The sequence below is a fragment of the Fukomys damarensis genome, unplaced genomic scaffold (assembly GCF_012274545.1).
Source record: "Fukomys damarensis isolate Sample0158 unplaced genomic scaffold, DMR_v1.0_HiC HiC_scaffold_3, whole genome shotgun sequence".
NCBI lineage: Eukaryota > Metazoa > Chordata > Mammalia > Rodentia > Bathyergidae > Fukomys > Fukomys damarensis.
In genome coordinates, this window is record NW_022900915.1 from 19,625,708 (window position 1) to 19,641,341 (window position 15,634).

Genomic DNA, 15,634 nt, shown 5'->3' on the forward strand with positions numbered 1-15,634 from the left:
ATATATATATATATATATGAGATGAAACATCACATGATACCACATTAATGTGTACAGTTTTTATGTACCAATTAAACTAAATTTAATTTACATATTTTAAAATAAGTTTTATTACCATTGAAAAATGAATTGAATCTATAAAGTTTGTTGTCTTGGAATGACGATGTTAGAAAGAGAAATCAAAAACTTTCTTCCGTTTGTTCCTTATTAATTCCAAGATTAGACAGAAGCTGGACACTAAGCCCCTCTGCTCCCTTCCTATCTTGCCAGGGCATTTACTGAGCCTTTGTGTGCAGGTATGGTATGAGCCCCACCCCCAGCTTCACAGCTCTGTCTAAGACCCCAGCAGCTGGCATCATTATCTCAACGTGTGAAACCTGGGGCAGAGGAACCCACTGACCCCAGAGCTCAGATAATACATGGGTGTTGTTTTAGTCCTCAAACTTTGTGGTAATTTTTTTTGCAGCAATAGAAACCTAATGCAAGTGTTAGTAGGTGTTTGTGTCTGTGTTCTTTACTTTTCTCCTCTTTGAGAAATACAGGGCCAGACAAACCTTTTTATTTATCATGGATGGCAAGAAACAGGCCACCCACCTAATGCTTGTATTTTATGGGAAGAATTCATAGCTTAACACACATAGAGGAATGGATCTACTCTGTGTCCAACACCCAATTTAGCATTGGGATTGATTTTGCTAATCAATCAGATGAATCCGGTTTTCCCTATGAAAATGAGTCAGAGTTTTCCTACGAACTCTTAAAAAATACAAAAACCATGTCTTTAGTCATTTTAGGCTTCAAAAGCACCTGATTACAGCATGTTTTAAAAGTGAGTAGTAGAACTTTAAAAAAACAGAAAATGATGAAGCCCGCATAATGAGCACTGTGTTTTATGCTGCTACCTTTCCGTGTGTTGGTTACTTTACTTTGTAAAAAGGCTGGAAAATTGAAATTGTCATATGGTTGGCAGTGAAGAGTATTGCGCATGAGTGGTTTGGTACTATGATGACAAGAAATACTTAGCATGGATATTTGTGTACTCCCGTCCAAGCGGAAGGAAGAGGGGACCTGCGCAGGCAGGTTCTCTTGGGTTTCTCTTTCAGCCCCCCACGTTCCTAACCCAGAGCTGTGAGGAGAGGTGTGAAATCTCACTGGGGAAGGGTCCTTGGGAGAGGGTGACTCGGGTGAGCCAGCTTCTATGTTCCTCCTGTTAGACTTGCTTCTTCTTTATTCAGGACAATGAAGAAATGGAACCTGGGTGGCTTGGCTCTCAGGGCCCTGTAGTTCTATCCAGGACAGTGAGAAAGAAGTTCTGTCTCTGCTATTCATGTGGGTCCCCTTCAGTTCCTTTCACTGTGTGCTTCCGGGGAACTGCTGCTGCCTTCTCTCTGCTCTTGTGCTTTTCCTGGCTCCTCCTGCAGAGGGAAAGACCAGCTGGAGGCTTCTTTTTTTCTTTCGTTGATTTTATTTCACAAAGATGGGATTTAAAGGAAAGCTTCTACCTAAGCTCTGTAATTCTCCCGTTCTTGCTTGAAAAACTATTCATTAAAGATTAATTTGGATTAATAGGCAACTACCTTGGACTTGACTAAAGGCAGTAATCAAGAATGACCCTCACAACTTAATAGGATGTGTTGCATACATTTAGTGTGAGCCTGGGGCTAATCAAAAGACATTCCATAGATTAACTTGTCTCTTCTGCACAGAAAGCCTGTGCGGAAGGTTCAGGGATGTCCAGGCACTTGTGCCATGGTGCCTGGTGGTGACGAGGGGAGGGTCGGAATGAAACCCGGAGGGGTGCTCAGGGACTCAGGCCTCCGTTCCTGCCTTCTTAATGCTAGTTTGATGCGATTTGACTGCTTTCTTCCTAACACTTAGCAGTGTTACTTTTATGGGGTGGGACTGGAAGTGAAGAGCTTGAGGATAAAATAGAGGGAAACATGGCTCTTAAATGCCTGTGATGGGGAGTTTGGAAAGACTGGGGAGCATTCTGTGCGGCATTGTTCCCTTCCCTACCAGCAGTAGTAAGAAACTCATTTGTAAGCATCTGGGTGTTACTAACCTTATAATCAGTGTGATAATACAACCAAGGACTCGGAAAACATTTATTTCCTTTTCCTTCTTCTTCTTTATACCATCAGCCCTATTTCTCTCCTTACTCAATGTTCCAGCCACAGAATGCTCTTGTGTGTGTGTGTGTGTGTGTGTGTTTATAATAAATGAAGAGTTTCACTTGTCAAGGATTTAAATATTTAAATAGCATTTTGAAAATATTCTTGAAGTAAAGGCTAATGAAAAGTAACTAATTTCTATAATTATTCTTTTCTGCCTCACTCAGTATTGGCTGGATCCTTCAAAAACCCTTGCGGAGCACAAAGAACTCATCAACAGTAGGTATTCAGTTTTAACTTCGTTGAAGTCCTGCTTACTGGGGTGTAGACGTGGGCTTTGTCGGGAGAATTGTGTGTACCGGTTCGCACTGGTACGGTATGCATCGCAAAGCTCTGCTTATCGGGCCTGGTCAGACGGCGTGGATCTTAGTACTGTATCGCCTTTGCCCTTCATTTTGTCTGTGGTTTTCTTTCTATGCCTGTCTTTAAAATTTGACTTTAAAGACAAACATACAGAAAATACAGAGAGGCGTTGATTTGAAAATTAGGTGATGGGTTATGGGGCGGTATTATTATTCACACTGCTTAGTTTACTGTTCAGTAATTAACGGGCGTCCCTGTGAGATGAAAAATTACTACAGCTCTGGAGTGGGGGTAGCTTTTGGCTTCATTAATGTGAATATTACTAGGACACTCAGTATAATTGTATATTCCTTAATTTTAATTTCTGTAACCCACTTTAATTTATAAACGCACACACACACACACACACACACACACACACACACACAGGAAAATAGTCCTTTAATTCTTTTGGCCATGTTGGGAATGCAGTTTAGTGGTAGGTAGAGTATTTGCCTAGCTAGCATGCATGAGGTCCTGGGTTCAGTCCTTCGTACCGGGGGAAAAAGAACAAAGGATAATTTTTTCAAATTCTGCTAAAATATATATAATATAAAATTTGTTAATTTACCCATTTTTATCTACAACGCGGTGGCACAGTGGCATTCAGTGCATTCCCATTGTTAGCTAGATGCAGTGGTGCATACCTGTAATCTGAGCATCCAGGGAGGCTGAGGCAGGACGATTGCAAGTTTGATTTCCATCTAGCAAATTAGCAGAGACTCCGTCTTAAAATGCAAAATTAAAAGAAAAAGCAGCGGGGCTGGGAACGTTGCTCAATGGTAGAGTTCAGTCTCTAGTACTGACAAAAAAAAATGTATAAAAAACCCATTTATATTGTCATGCTGCTATCACCACTGTCCATCTCCAAAATTTTTCTGTCATATCAAAGTGAAACTCTACCCATTAAACCAGTTTTGCTGAAGTGTGTGAATTATTCAGATCAACACTTGATGGGTTCTTGATCACCCTACCCGAGTGTGTATTTGCTGTGTGTAGCGGCTCCTTCTTGGTGGTGTCCTGGGCTGTGTGGTGCTTTGTGTTCAAGGGCAGGAGCACCTGGACCCAGAACTGGAGAGCAGGCCCTGCTGCACCACTGCACTCGAGTGCTCTTTCCTCACCATCAGCATCACTTTGTTTCTCCGCTTTCCACCACTCTGGCAGAAACCCCTGGAGTTCACAAGTTGCAGCTCTGGCCCTTTTGAACCAATTTAAAAAAACATTTGGAAAATTTAGAAAAATTTCAGGAATGATTATTTTAAAATAAACTCATAGAGGTCCTTTCTAAGAAAAAGTTGAAGTTTCAATTATGATGAAGAAACATGTAAATTATCTTAGTGTTTTGGGACATAAAGTGTCTATTTACATCATGTAAAATGTTTTACTTAAATATCACTATAAAAGGCAATCACTTTTTTATCCTAAAAATGTAACACTGTGAAAATGTGATGAACAGCAAGAATAAAATACTATTGCAGTTGAGCAAATACGTCACCAAAGAACACTTACATTTCATCTCACGAAGTAGTTTGATAATAAAATAAGTGAAGGAAAATGGCATCACATTTCCAATAGAGAACTCAGAAGGAATATCTGAAATTACAGAACATGCATTAGTCACCAGCGTTCTTCAAGTCGTGGAGTACCTACCACTAAGCTAATTGGAAATTCCTTATTATCCTTAGAGGCCTTGAGACTAGTCTTCACCAAAGGTAGATTAGGAGAGTCCCAGTTTCTGGCTCTTACCTTTTTCTGAGGTAAAATAATCTTAGCTTCACTTTACACAAAGTCTCTTAAAATATTGACTCTGTGGGTTAAGATAATAATTTGATAATTTGCTTCATCGGCACTGATTTTTATAATTAGTCTTGGATAAGAAGCCAAAAAAAAAATCTAGGTAAACATATCTTTGCCTGAAAATGATGACTTCTGCAGCCTTTAGTCTCTCTACTAAGCGGTGACATGTACTAAGCAGCGAGTATGTGCTCCCTCTAATGGTATTGGAGCTCTTCTTTTCCCTGCCGGACTGCATAAAGCACTGCCAAAACATCAGTGAGCACCAAGTATTGGCAAACTTGGTTTTCCTCTCTGAGGCTTTAGTACGTTGCTTAACTCCTCGGAGCTCCGCCTGCCTCACTTCTGCTACCAGGTTGTTGTGGGACTCAAATGTTTATGCAACATTTTTGTACCTTATCAAGTGCAATCAGTTGGCAATGATGCCTTATATTTAGGCCACAAGCCACTTTGTATATGAGTGGGAAATGGCTAAATTGGGCCGAGTCCTTAAAGAAAAATTAGCCTAAACCGAATGTTTTTCATTGGGTACTTTTCAAACTTCTGCTTAACTGTTCATCACTAAACACATTTGACACGGGTGTGCTTGGTGAATAGAGTGTAATCTGTCATGTTCCAGAGAATGAAAGCAGCTTTGGGGTCTGGAGAAGGCCTCTTCCCTTTGTGCAAAGTCTGTGTAGCATCTGTGTACTCCCTGCCCCCTAGGTGCCAACCCCATTGCCTGCGGGCACAGGCAGACCCATCTGCTGGGGAACACAGAGCTCAACTGACATAGACAGATCAGCAGAGAGCAGACTTCTTGGTTCTTCTAAATATTTAATAGTCTTGCCTGCCTGACATCTATGTTCATGGGTTTAGGGTGTATTTGTCAGGAATACAAACATAATGGTTAAAGAAACATGCATATCAAACAGATGAAATCTGTTCTAATGAAATAAAATTAGAGCAAAGTTTTAAAATGTTTCCTTTTTAAAAGCTGTAACACAAGAAGGGACTAGATGAGAGGGAGGGATAAGTCCTGGCCTCGATTGTCATTTGTATGCTGGAAATCAGGCATTGGGGTGTTATAAACATAGGCGTGTGTGAGTAATAATAATGACATAATTTGTAAATTAAAGATGCATTATATCTTTATTACTTCTAATTTATTTCATTCCCCCCACTTCTAAATTTATAACTTTACTACTCGTTAAAAGTGGAAATAGACTAGGGTTGCTTTATGTTAGTTACGCAATACCAGAGACATTTACTGCATATAGGCTTCCCATCTTTTCTGTTTTATTTCTGTGGGAGAATGTCTGTTAAAAAAATTTTGCAAGCATGACTACCATTTGGTGCACCCAGTAAAAAGTCCCATTTCAAAGAGCATATTAGATTTAGTTGCTGCACAGCTTGGAAGTATTCAGTTTTGAAAATAGTGTGCATCAGATTCATAACCTCTGAAACAACTACTTCTAGTAAAGGATAATATAGGATGGTTATCACCTGAGGGACTTTTCATCTTCCTGCATAATATGAGTGCTTATTTTATGTTTGCCCATGTATGTACAACCCTAGGCTTTGCTTCTGATTTTTTTTGGCTTTGTTTTTGTTATTCATAGACTTAAGTTTTTCTGTGTGTGGTAAAATGAGATGAGAAATCTCTTTTAACACATGTTAAGAATTCATTTTTAGATTCAGAAAAGTTTAAGAATGAAACATTGACCCTAATTCTATGACATAGCTTCACTAATGATTTTAAAAAGATGTACATAAGAAAATTCTAGCTAATCAGTGTAAAGAGAAATTTTCTAACCCCTCTTCTCAAATTTTGCCACTGCTTGTAATTTCTTGTGTATTCTTCTAGGAAGAAAATATAGATTGGCTGATATTTTATTTTTTCACAGAAGGAATCATGTCTCTTGTCCTTTGTAATATAGATTGGTGCTTCCTTCCACATCAGCTCCTCCAAATCTTCTGTTTAGGTAGTTGCTTCGTGTCCTATAGTATATGTCCTATGATTATGGTTGGCTAAGGTGGTGTACCTGCTCCTGAACATTTGTTTCTAGCTTTTTGCTAATTTTTTTGTTGTCATTGAACTCCTGCGGTCAACAGTTTCAAACCCTGCTGTTTCCATTTTGTTTTCTTGTGTCTTGTGAAGTTCTCAGTGCAGTTCTTAATATTTATATAATATTCTGACACTACTTCGACTATAATGTAAATTTTAATTAATGCTTATTTCTTATTTTAGCTGGACCTCCATATACTCTGTATTTTGGTATTAAATTCTATGCTGAAGATCCGTGTAAACTGAAAGAAGAAATAACCAGGTACAGTGTTGACTGTTTTTTAACAGATACATGGATGGTATGTGTAAAACACTTTATTGAAAACAAACTAAAATTGAGATTAACATTTAGATGTATGTCTACCCGAATTTTGTGTTTCATCTCCTGTGAGGATTAAATTTATACTAGTGTTGCATGAGGCAGATCCATATCTGATGATAGATGTGTTTGAATAATGGCGTGAACCTGGGTGACATGGTGATAGATTTTGCATCTGCTTTGATGGGCTATTCGGTATCATTTTGTTAAGCATGCATTCTGCTTTTGTATTCATATAAAAATAGTCATTTGAAGTGCCTAAAGGAAGGATATTTTGATGCCCAGTTTACATATGTAAATATATATTTGAAGAACCATTTATTTCCTTTTAAATACTTGTAGCTAAAATATGGGCTATGCAGATGTTTCATTTATCTCTCCAGGAAATGAAAAGATAATTATCTTTAGTGTCACCAGATAATTTTATTTCAGTTAAGGCACAATGTCTAGTTGATATTGATCAAGTTGTAAAAGCGGTTCATGCCATCATCGAAAGTGGCTTATAAAGAGCAGAGAGTGGTGTCGTGTTTTAACTTATTCATGACCAGTGAACCGGCTGCATGTGGTAGCAAAAACAAAAGCATTTTCCTTAAACTAAGTGATCAGTTTTTCCAGTGAAACTTTATCATGGGCTCAAATAAAGCCCAATGCATTGCTTTAAGATTGTATCTTTGATAAGTAAGGTTTTGTTTCTATTCCTTTATCATGTACATATATAATCATACTTGATATAGGATTCCAAAAGGAATCACTTGAGGATAGATAAGAGATGAATGAGATAACCAGGAAGATAAACTTTCAGATTATAAAAAGTAGTATAGAATCATAGTCACTTGGAGTTCCTTCTATGTGCTCTAAATTTTTTTCTGAAATAAATGAAACTGAAGGGTTCCAAAGTCATGCATTTTAACCTCAACCTTTGTAGACCATTCCTGACATATCAGCCAGTTTCAATTTAAACTTTTTTTTTGATAGGAAATCTTACAGCCTTGAAAAGCAAGAAGACATTCAATTGGAAATGAGTAATGCCTGAAACTTTTATCAGTACTGTCATGTTTTCTTTCTAGGTCTATTCAGAATAAATCTATAATCTCTCATCATTAGTCCTTTAAATAATTTGTGTCCTCATGAGATCTGTTTAATTTCTTTTTAATTCTAATTCAAATATTTTGATATCCTTCCATGTATTGTGTTATTTATACTTCTGTGTCCTATACAGATCTAACGTCCTTAACACGCACATCAGGTAAAGCAACAGGCTTTGGAGTCAGACAGCTGAGGTTCACATCTTTGCTCTGTCCCTCTCTAGCTGTGTAGTTCTGAGATTACATAACCTTTTAAAAATCTGTTTTCTCATCTGTATAATGGAATTATAACAGTTCTTCAAAAAAGATGCCTGGAAGCACATATAAGAAAATGCATCCAAAGTGCTTACCATAATGCAGAAAAATCTAAGTGCTCCATAGATGGTAAGCATAGTAAACATAGAAATAAGGAGGGTTATTTTATATTTTTCAAGTTATTGATTTAAAAACTTAGGAAAAGACCAACATGAAGCCCTGAGATGGGTCTTCCAGGTTTAAATCAGAACTTCATGGGTGTAGGTGTTCATTTAACTATAAATCATCATAGTACTGCCCTCTAGCCTGCAATTCCGGAATTTGCATATCAAGACCACATTCACCCACACACTCCTTTTCATTCTATAGCTATGCAAATCACTGTGTTCCCAGTGTAGAGTGAAAAAAGACTCAGTCAAGATCAGGGAGAGTCCAGTTGCAGTGTATGTCAAGAGGGGAGCTGTCAGCTGCCCCACTGTCGTTCCTACCTGTGTTGCCACTGGCATTTTGTTGAACTTTTATGCATCTAACAACTCTCTCTAAAAGAAAATGTTATTTCCCAGTGACTCATTCATGACTTCTTTTAAGCTCCAAAAAAGAAGTACTGGATTTGATGTTTTTAGTTTTGTAATGTGTTAACAGCATTTTGTTGGAGATTGACATCAAGTTCACTTGTTACTGTTACCATTCTTTTTGTAAATCATCTCTCCTGTGTGAAGAAAGCTTGATTTAGCTTCTTTACTAGCTGAGTGGCTTTCAGTCACCTGAGTCGTCCCCTCCTTTCAGTGAAGATAACAGTCCTTATCTGATTCAGAGCGGTGGTGAGGGTCACATTCCATTATAGACACAAAAGGCATTTGTGAATTTTAGAGGGCTGTGCAAATGTACTGGTCTCAACAACTTGTTCATCCTTGATTTCAATTCAGCTTCTTTTAACAAACACCAGATAAAGAAAACTTTGAGGCCAGTATTTCAAATCTGTATTTGTATTGTGCTGAGTGTAGTATTGTTTTAAATTGGAAAGGGTGGGAGACCACAGACTTCTTCCCAATTCTCGTGATCCACTTTGGGAGACATTGTGTGCATCAATATATTAATCTCCTTAAGAAAGTAACCAGATACTGCTTTATGAAGCCTCTGCTTTGCACCATAATGTGTTCTGGACACTTCCTTGTCAAGCACATCATTTTAAATTAGTGTTGTAGCTAGGGTCACAGTATACTGTCCAAATCCTGACATTTTAAAGAATGGTGAGCAAAGTTGTTCATAATCTTACCTCTATAATAGGCTTAAACTAGATGGAACTGTTCTAGGTAAACTGGATATAGGTTCACCCTAATTAAAATGAGAAATAGAGAAAGACGCACTCCATCATGGCTTTGATCAGAATGACACAGAAGGAAAGACCCAGCAACTTTGAATCTATTTTGTCCGTAAAATAGACCGAATAAGTTATATATAGCTAGGGAGGGTGAGATGGGAGGATGGCGAGTTTGAGACCAACCTGGACTATGCAGCAAGACCCTGTCTCAAAAATAAGAACAAAATTATCTTTATCATAAATTTATCTTATATGAATCTAATAAAATAGCACAAATAATCAGATTCTTAAAACTAATGTGCTTGCATTCTTCTGTTTCTTAAGGATCTCTGGTAGCTTTAAAAGACAGAATGCTCAGGAAAGTTAGATGAGGTATACTTTTTCTCCTTGCCCTTCTCAGAAATTGCAAATTAATTTTTTTTTACTTCCATTTAGCTCTCTGTTCCTCTGTCCACCCATCTATCAAATCAGCTGTTGAATGAGCACTAGTGTGTGCTGAGGCTCTAGACATGCCAGTGGGATGTGGTTACTGTTGCTTTGTATCTGCTTGTCTTTGTGTTACAGGTCTGTTTCTGTTGTACTCTCAGTGTTTATCTTCCCTTTTGTCTTCAGAGCAAGTACCTGTGGGTTTAGTCCCTTGTTTTTTTGTTTCTGTTTCTGTTTTTGTTTTTACTTTGCAGGGGATTGGGCTATCTAGTCAAATATTATAAAGGTCTTAATAGTGGAATGTAAGTAGTACCTGTAAACCCTTTTCTTAAGGAACCAAATTTTAGGACAGGAAAATCAAAGGTCTTATAGAGACGGAGGGTATAGCAAACACAAGTTTTCATCAAGTAGAGGTAATTCTAGTCCACATTACTAGATTATAAGCTTTTGTACTTAAGTTCTAATATTATTTTACTCTGTTTTTTCATCTAAGAGGAGCACAAACTTTTGTTAAAAAATGGATTTGATATCCTGGGTGAGCAATGGGAGTGGAAAGTGTTAAGTAGAGTTGGAAAATAAGTAAAAATTACGGAGAGGAAGTCACTCCTGGTCTGTAGCAAGAAATATGCATCATGAAGTAAGCAGAAATCTTACAAGTGATTTTAGGAGCTTTATCCTGAAGGCCCAGGGAAGTTTTAAAGAATAGTTTTAATCAAAAACGAACACACTCCTATTCACCAGTGGAGTCCTCTTTACCTCCTAGGAAGATTGGAAGGAAGGTAAGTATGGATGCAGGCAGGCCAGTTAAACGCTTTTAGAAGTCTGAAGGACAGTGATCCAAACTAGGGAATGGAGAGGAAAGCATTGTTTTCCAAACAAGTGTTTTGGTGATAGAGGGTTGATGCCAGGATTGACCACAGAACCCCCAGGTTTCTCTGGCATGGACATTTGAGAATAATACCGTAGTAGCATTTCCTGAAACAGGCAGGGAGAGGCACATAGGGCATTGAGCAGATTTTTCACTAAAGCCTGTTGTTGCAATCAAAGTTGACACCAATCTTTCAACAGTAATCAGTGTACCATCTAATACTTGGTTTCCCTCACTGCGGACTTAGGTAGAGGGCAGCTGGAAAAATGGTATTTATCACAGCAGATTTTTCAAATTCATTTCTTTTGCTTTTCTTTGCCCCTCCCAATGATATCAAGAATCACCTTGCAAAGGAAGAGAAATCACAGAAAGCCTAAAATGTATTATATTAGTGTGTGTGTGTGTGTGCGCTCATGTGTGGTTGAGAGCATGGTGCTGATGATTCATTGTGTTGGTTCAAATCTCTGTCCCCTCTCAGCCCTCTGGAAGAAAGACTGAATAAGAAAAAATAAAAAGCTAGTCAGAGCCCCAATAACATTCTGCTTCAGAGAGTTCTAGGGTCAGAGTGCTTGGATTCCAGTTCTGGCTCTACTGTTAAACTAGTTACCAGATGTTGGACAAGTTACTTTATCCCTCCACGTCTATCAATTTCCTTATCTACAGAATGGAGGTAATAGTGCCAAACTCATTTTAAAAGTTTTGCCTAAGTTGTTATATGTAAAATACCTCAGGTGAGTTATAATATTTACAGTGTTTAGAGGTGTTATAATTGTAACAGATTTTCTTTTGGTAACAGAATGCACAAGGCTGCTCATAATGAGCAGGGTCTTAATAAGTGGGAGTATTCAGAGAATTATGCTACAATAACCTTTCTGTCTGTACGTGTAATTTTGGGCCTTGGAGATAACACCTGTAGTCTAGGTGGGGTCCTCCCAGCAAGAGTGTTCTGTAATAGCCGTGGTGGCGGGGCAGCTATGAAAATGGCCCGCGCTTCACGTTCAGCCGTGACATCTCCCTGTGAGGTGGGCGCTGTCACCGCGCCGATCTGGCTTGTGATGAGAGGAGCTGTTATTGAGGGTAAGCAGCAGCCCCCCATGGTGGTGCAGTGACTAGCAGAGCTGGGATGCAAGCCAGGCTGCCTACCTCGAGAGGCTGATCTTTCCGGATGTAAGTCTGTGTTGTGTCGCTACGGGGATTCCATACGAGTCCCTCTCCTCACAGAATGGGGGAGGCGGCTTTATTTCCACCCACCGTTATGAGTGTTGACCTTGCTGATCAGGGCCTGAAAGTTCAAGTTTGAGTAGTGTAAGAGATTGTTAATCTCTTTTCTCCATTTCTCTTTTAGATATCAGTTTTTCTTGCAGGTGAAGCAAGATGTCCTTCAGGGCCGTCTGCCCTGCTCTGTCAACATAGCTGCTCAGCTGGGAGCATATGCCATCCAATGTAGGTTCCACTGAAGTGCATTTGCTTCAGAAATGTCTGCAGAAAGTGCTTGTAGTTTTCTTTGTGTGTGAATTTCTGTTCTAAAATTCTTTTTGTCCGGTGACATTTTGTAAGGAAAAAAAAAAAATGAATTCTATCACAATTCACATTTTAACCAGTATCCGAATAGAAGAGTTAAAAATGGAGCCAGTTACATTTCTCTTGCAGTAGGTTGTATGGAGTTTTAGTTGCAGGCATAGATAGCATTGATCCTTAAGTAAGTGAAGGACTCTTCGCTGGAGTTCAGTGATTCTGCACCCTGCTGCCGCTTCCGGCCAAGTGGTTATGTAGCAGAGATCGTGTTGCTTCTGGGCAGCTGTTGTGAAGATTCCGCGTGGTCCAGAGCCAAGTCTGAGTTCAGTGTGACACGCATTTGTTGCTCAGTGTACGTCATCGGCTCTTCGCATCAATATGGTGGCCAAGTGGGACGGCTCGGTGTTGTTTTGCCGTTTTGGAGACAGGCTGAGGTTATTTCTACTACTAACGAAGATCTTTTACAAATTGAACTAGGTTTGGAGAAATGAGACAGCATGGTCCTTGCCCTTCTGACACCTGTAGAACCAAAATTATAGAGGAAAAAAAAACCTAGGAAAAACGTCAAATAGATGTATTGGGTTAGGGCTTGGAAGGTAGATGAATATAGAGAGGAACAATTTTATAGGAGTAATATAATGAGCTTTCTGGCTTCATTTTGTTTCTTTTGTGAACAGTAATCCGGTATTACAGTATTGGGTTATTCCCATCACCATTATTTGGGACATGGATGTTTTCGCACACTTTCAGGGTCACTGTTGGAGAGGAATTATTGGGGTCCACTCCAGCATTTCTGTTATGTACCCTAACACTTTTTACAAACTGTTAAGAATGATAGAAATGAAAATGGTGATAAATTAGAGTCTTTGGGAAAGCAGAAATAAGGAATTTGCATTTTAAGTCAAGACTTTTTTATACCATCACTGTATATACAAAGTTATAATAGTAGAATTATTGAGTAACTATATAAATTTATTAATATAGAACTTGAAGAAAAATGCTCAAACATGATAGGGATATTTTGTTCCTGTATTTTAAAATACTTTCTTCAAATAGAATAAAATCACAATTTCTTTTGTTTTCTTTAGCGGAACTTGGAGACTATGACCCATATAAGCACACCGCAGGATACGTGTCAGAGTACCGGTTTGTTCCTGATCAGAAGGAAGAACTTGAGGAAGCCATAGAAAGGATCCATAAAACTCTAATGTAGGAATCATGTCTGTTATGGCATCATCAGTCACCATCCTAGGCTCTCAACAATCAAGAAAAGTTTCTAGAACAATAAATTTTTCACCTTGAACGTTCTAGCTTTCTTTTTTCCTTCTGTAGTTGTCTACCATGCACCATACTAAAATGCTCTTTGAAAACTCTGCAATTTGAAAAAAAGTATAAAGGAGAAATAACTTACAACCACCATATTTTTTGTTGATGGCCTCCCTGACTTCTCTCTATGTATGATTTTCCACAGAGAAAATTTGTTTTGCATAGATTTATGTGCTATGATTTTTATATAAGTGGAAGCATTCTATAAGTACTATGTTTTGCAATCTTTTTGCAGTCAGTAGTATCCTGTAAAAGATTAAAACTATACATATGATTTTAAACTATAAAAATAATGACAAATGCCTTAATGTATTTTAGATTTGTTCCTCTGTTAAGTATATAAATTCTTCACAACTAAAAACATCTATTGAGGCTGGAAATCACAGTGATGCTGGTGTGGAGCCTCAGAGAAGATTATGTTACTACCACACGCACTTCTGAGAATAGACGTGCTCCCCTAGAAGGATTTTCAACTAATAGCCTGGAACTTTGAAGTTATAATTTAATTATAGTTATTTTAGTTAAATCATCTATACTGACTAACTTTGCTTTCTTGCTTCTTATGTAGCAGTCCCCCTTGAATATGCTTGGTTTCAGATCTATTATAGTTAAGGGGAAAAATGTAGAATTAATCTGCTCCACAGAAACGTTTGCCTAGAGGATCTGTTTGAGTGAGGAGATGAGAAGTCGACTCCTGAATGGCAATCAGAGAAACCGGGCTCTCCGTCTTGTATTAGCATGCAGTAAAATGCTCTCCAGCCTGATTATAGAGTCCTTCATTTTAAGGTTTTGCTGAAGTGGATGCTAAGAGACTGCTGGTTATATTATGAAGGGTAGCATGTTTGGCACAGTCTGAGAATACTAATTCTGCTAGGGGTTTCAAAGTACAATGTATTTTGAAATTACTGTGGAGTTTTAGGTAGAGGCCCTCTTACATGTTTTGTGTGATAGTGTGGTCAGCGTGACTGTGTTTACTAAAGTAGAGCATTATCAAAAGTTTGGTAGCTTTCTTGTGTCTAATTTGTGATGAATATTCCTCTTGCATTTTACAAGTAGACTATATTGCTGGCTTTTCAGTATGCCATGACTGAAACAAGGGAATGCCTCACAGAGGAATTTTTTAATTTATAGAAATTTATAGTTCCTTTTGTTAACCCTTAAAATCCTCCTGTACCTCAGTTGATTTCTGGTAGATGCACCCCATTATTAGGAATGAATACTCTGTTCTGTGTATTATGCCCAGTGAAGATTTCTATGCCAATAAGAAAATAAAAGGTGCTATTACAGATTCTGTATGTTACTAATATATTTCTGAACTACACCAGTGCTCTGGAGACGTTGCTGTCACCCTGATTGGGTGTTGGGGGCCTCGTTCCCCTCTTCTGCCCACTGCGGTGCTCGCTTCTTTTGCTTCTGATGCAGAGCTACTGGCGCATGGAGGCATTTTGCTCTTTGCGAAGTGTATGCTTTTTAATTTGAATGCTTGTAACCTCAATAACCTCTTTGGGGGGGTTGAAATTGAAAAATTTTAATATCTGCTGGGGCATCGAGGATAGGATATAATGGGATAGGATATAATGAGGAAGAACAGATTAGGTAACTGAAATTGCCTTAGTGTAAGCATCACCGTGGAGTATAAGATTTTGTCACCAAGAAGGGAAAGGCCTCCTTGAAATACAAAGACTTAATTTTGTATTTGTACAAGGAATTATTTATTGTCCATGGAATCTAATGGAGATAGTTTTCTTTTTAATTTTATTGGTGTAATTTAGATATATGTATTGATCACATTTATCATAAGGAATTTGTACCTGTACATGATATATCTTGATGGAGATGGTTTTCATCCCCCATAAGTGCAAGAGCTCACTGTAAAGTAAGGCTCTTTGTCTTTATTCTGGGTATAGGGGTCAGGCTCCTTCTGATGCTGAGCTGAATTACTTGAGGACGGCCAAATCCCTAGAGATGTATGGTGTTGACCTCCATCCTGTCTACGTGAGTAACATTTAATTAACACAAAATATTTTAAGCTGATGACATTTTTCTTAAAAAGTCACTGAAACTCCCAAAGGAAAGCTACATTCTCATTTCTTAGCAAGCAGATGATACTTTTTCATCTGTTTTTTTTTTTTTTTTTTTTTTTTTTTTTTTTTTTTTTTTCAAAA

General features: G+C 38.2%; 1 protein-coding gene across 1 annotated transcript in view; it reads left to right on the forward strand.

Moving 5' to 3' along the window:
• The window catches only part of Epb41l4a (erythrocyte membrane protein band 4.1 like 4A), a 215,824-nt gene that overhangs the window by 117,552 nt on the left and 82,638 nt on the right, over window positions 1-15,634 (forward strand). The window contains exons 5-9 of the mRNA XM_010607904.1: window positions 2,339-2,390; window positions 6,538-6,616; window positions 11,974-12,071; window positions 13,232-13,352; window positions 15,377-15,464. Coding sequence (XP_010606206.1) covers window positions 2,339-2,390; window positions 6,538-6,616; window positions 11,974-12,071; window positions 13,232-13,352; window positions 15,377-15,464 — 438 coding nt within the window. The remainder of the gene's footprint in view (window positions 1-2,338; window positions 2,391-6,537; window positions 6,617-11,973; window positions 12,072-13,231; window positions 13,353-15,376; window positions 15,465-15,634) is intronic.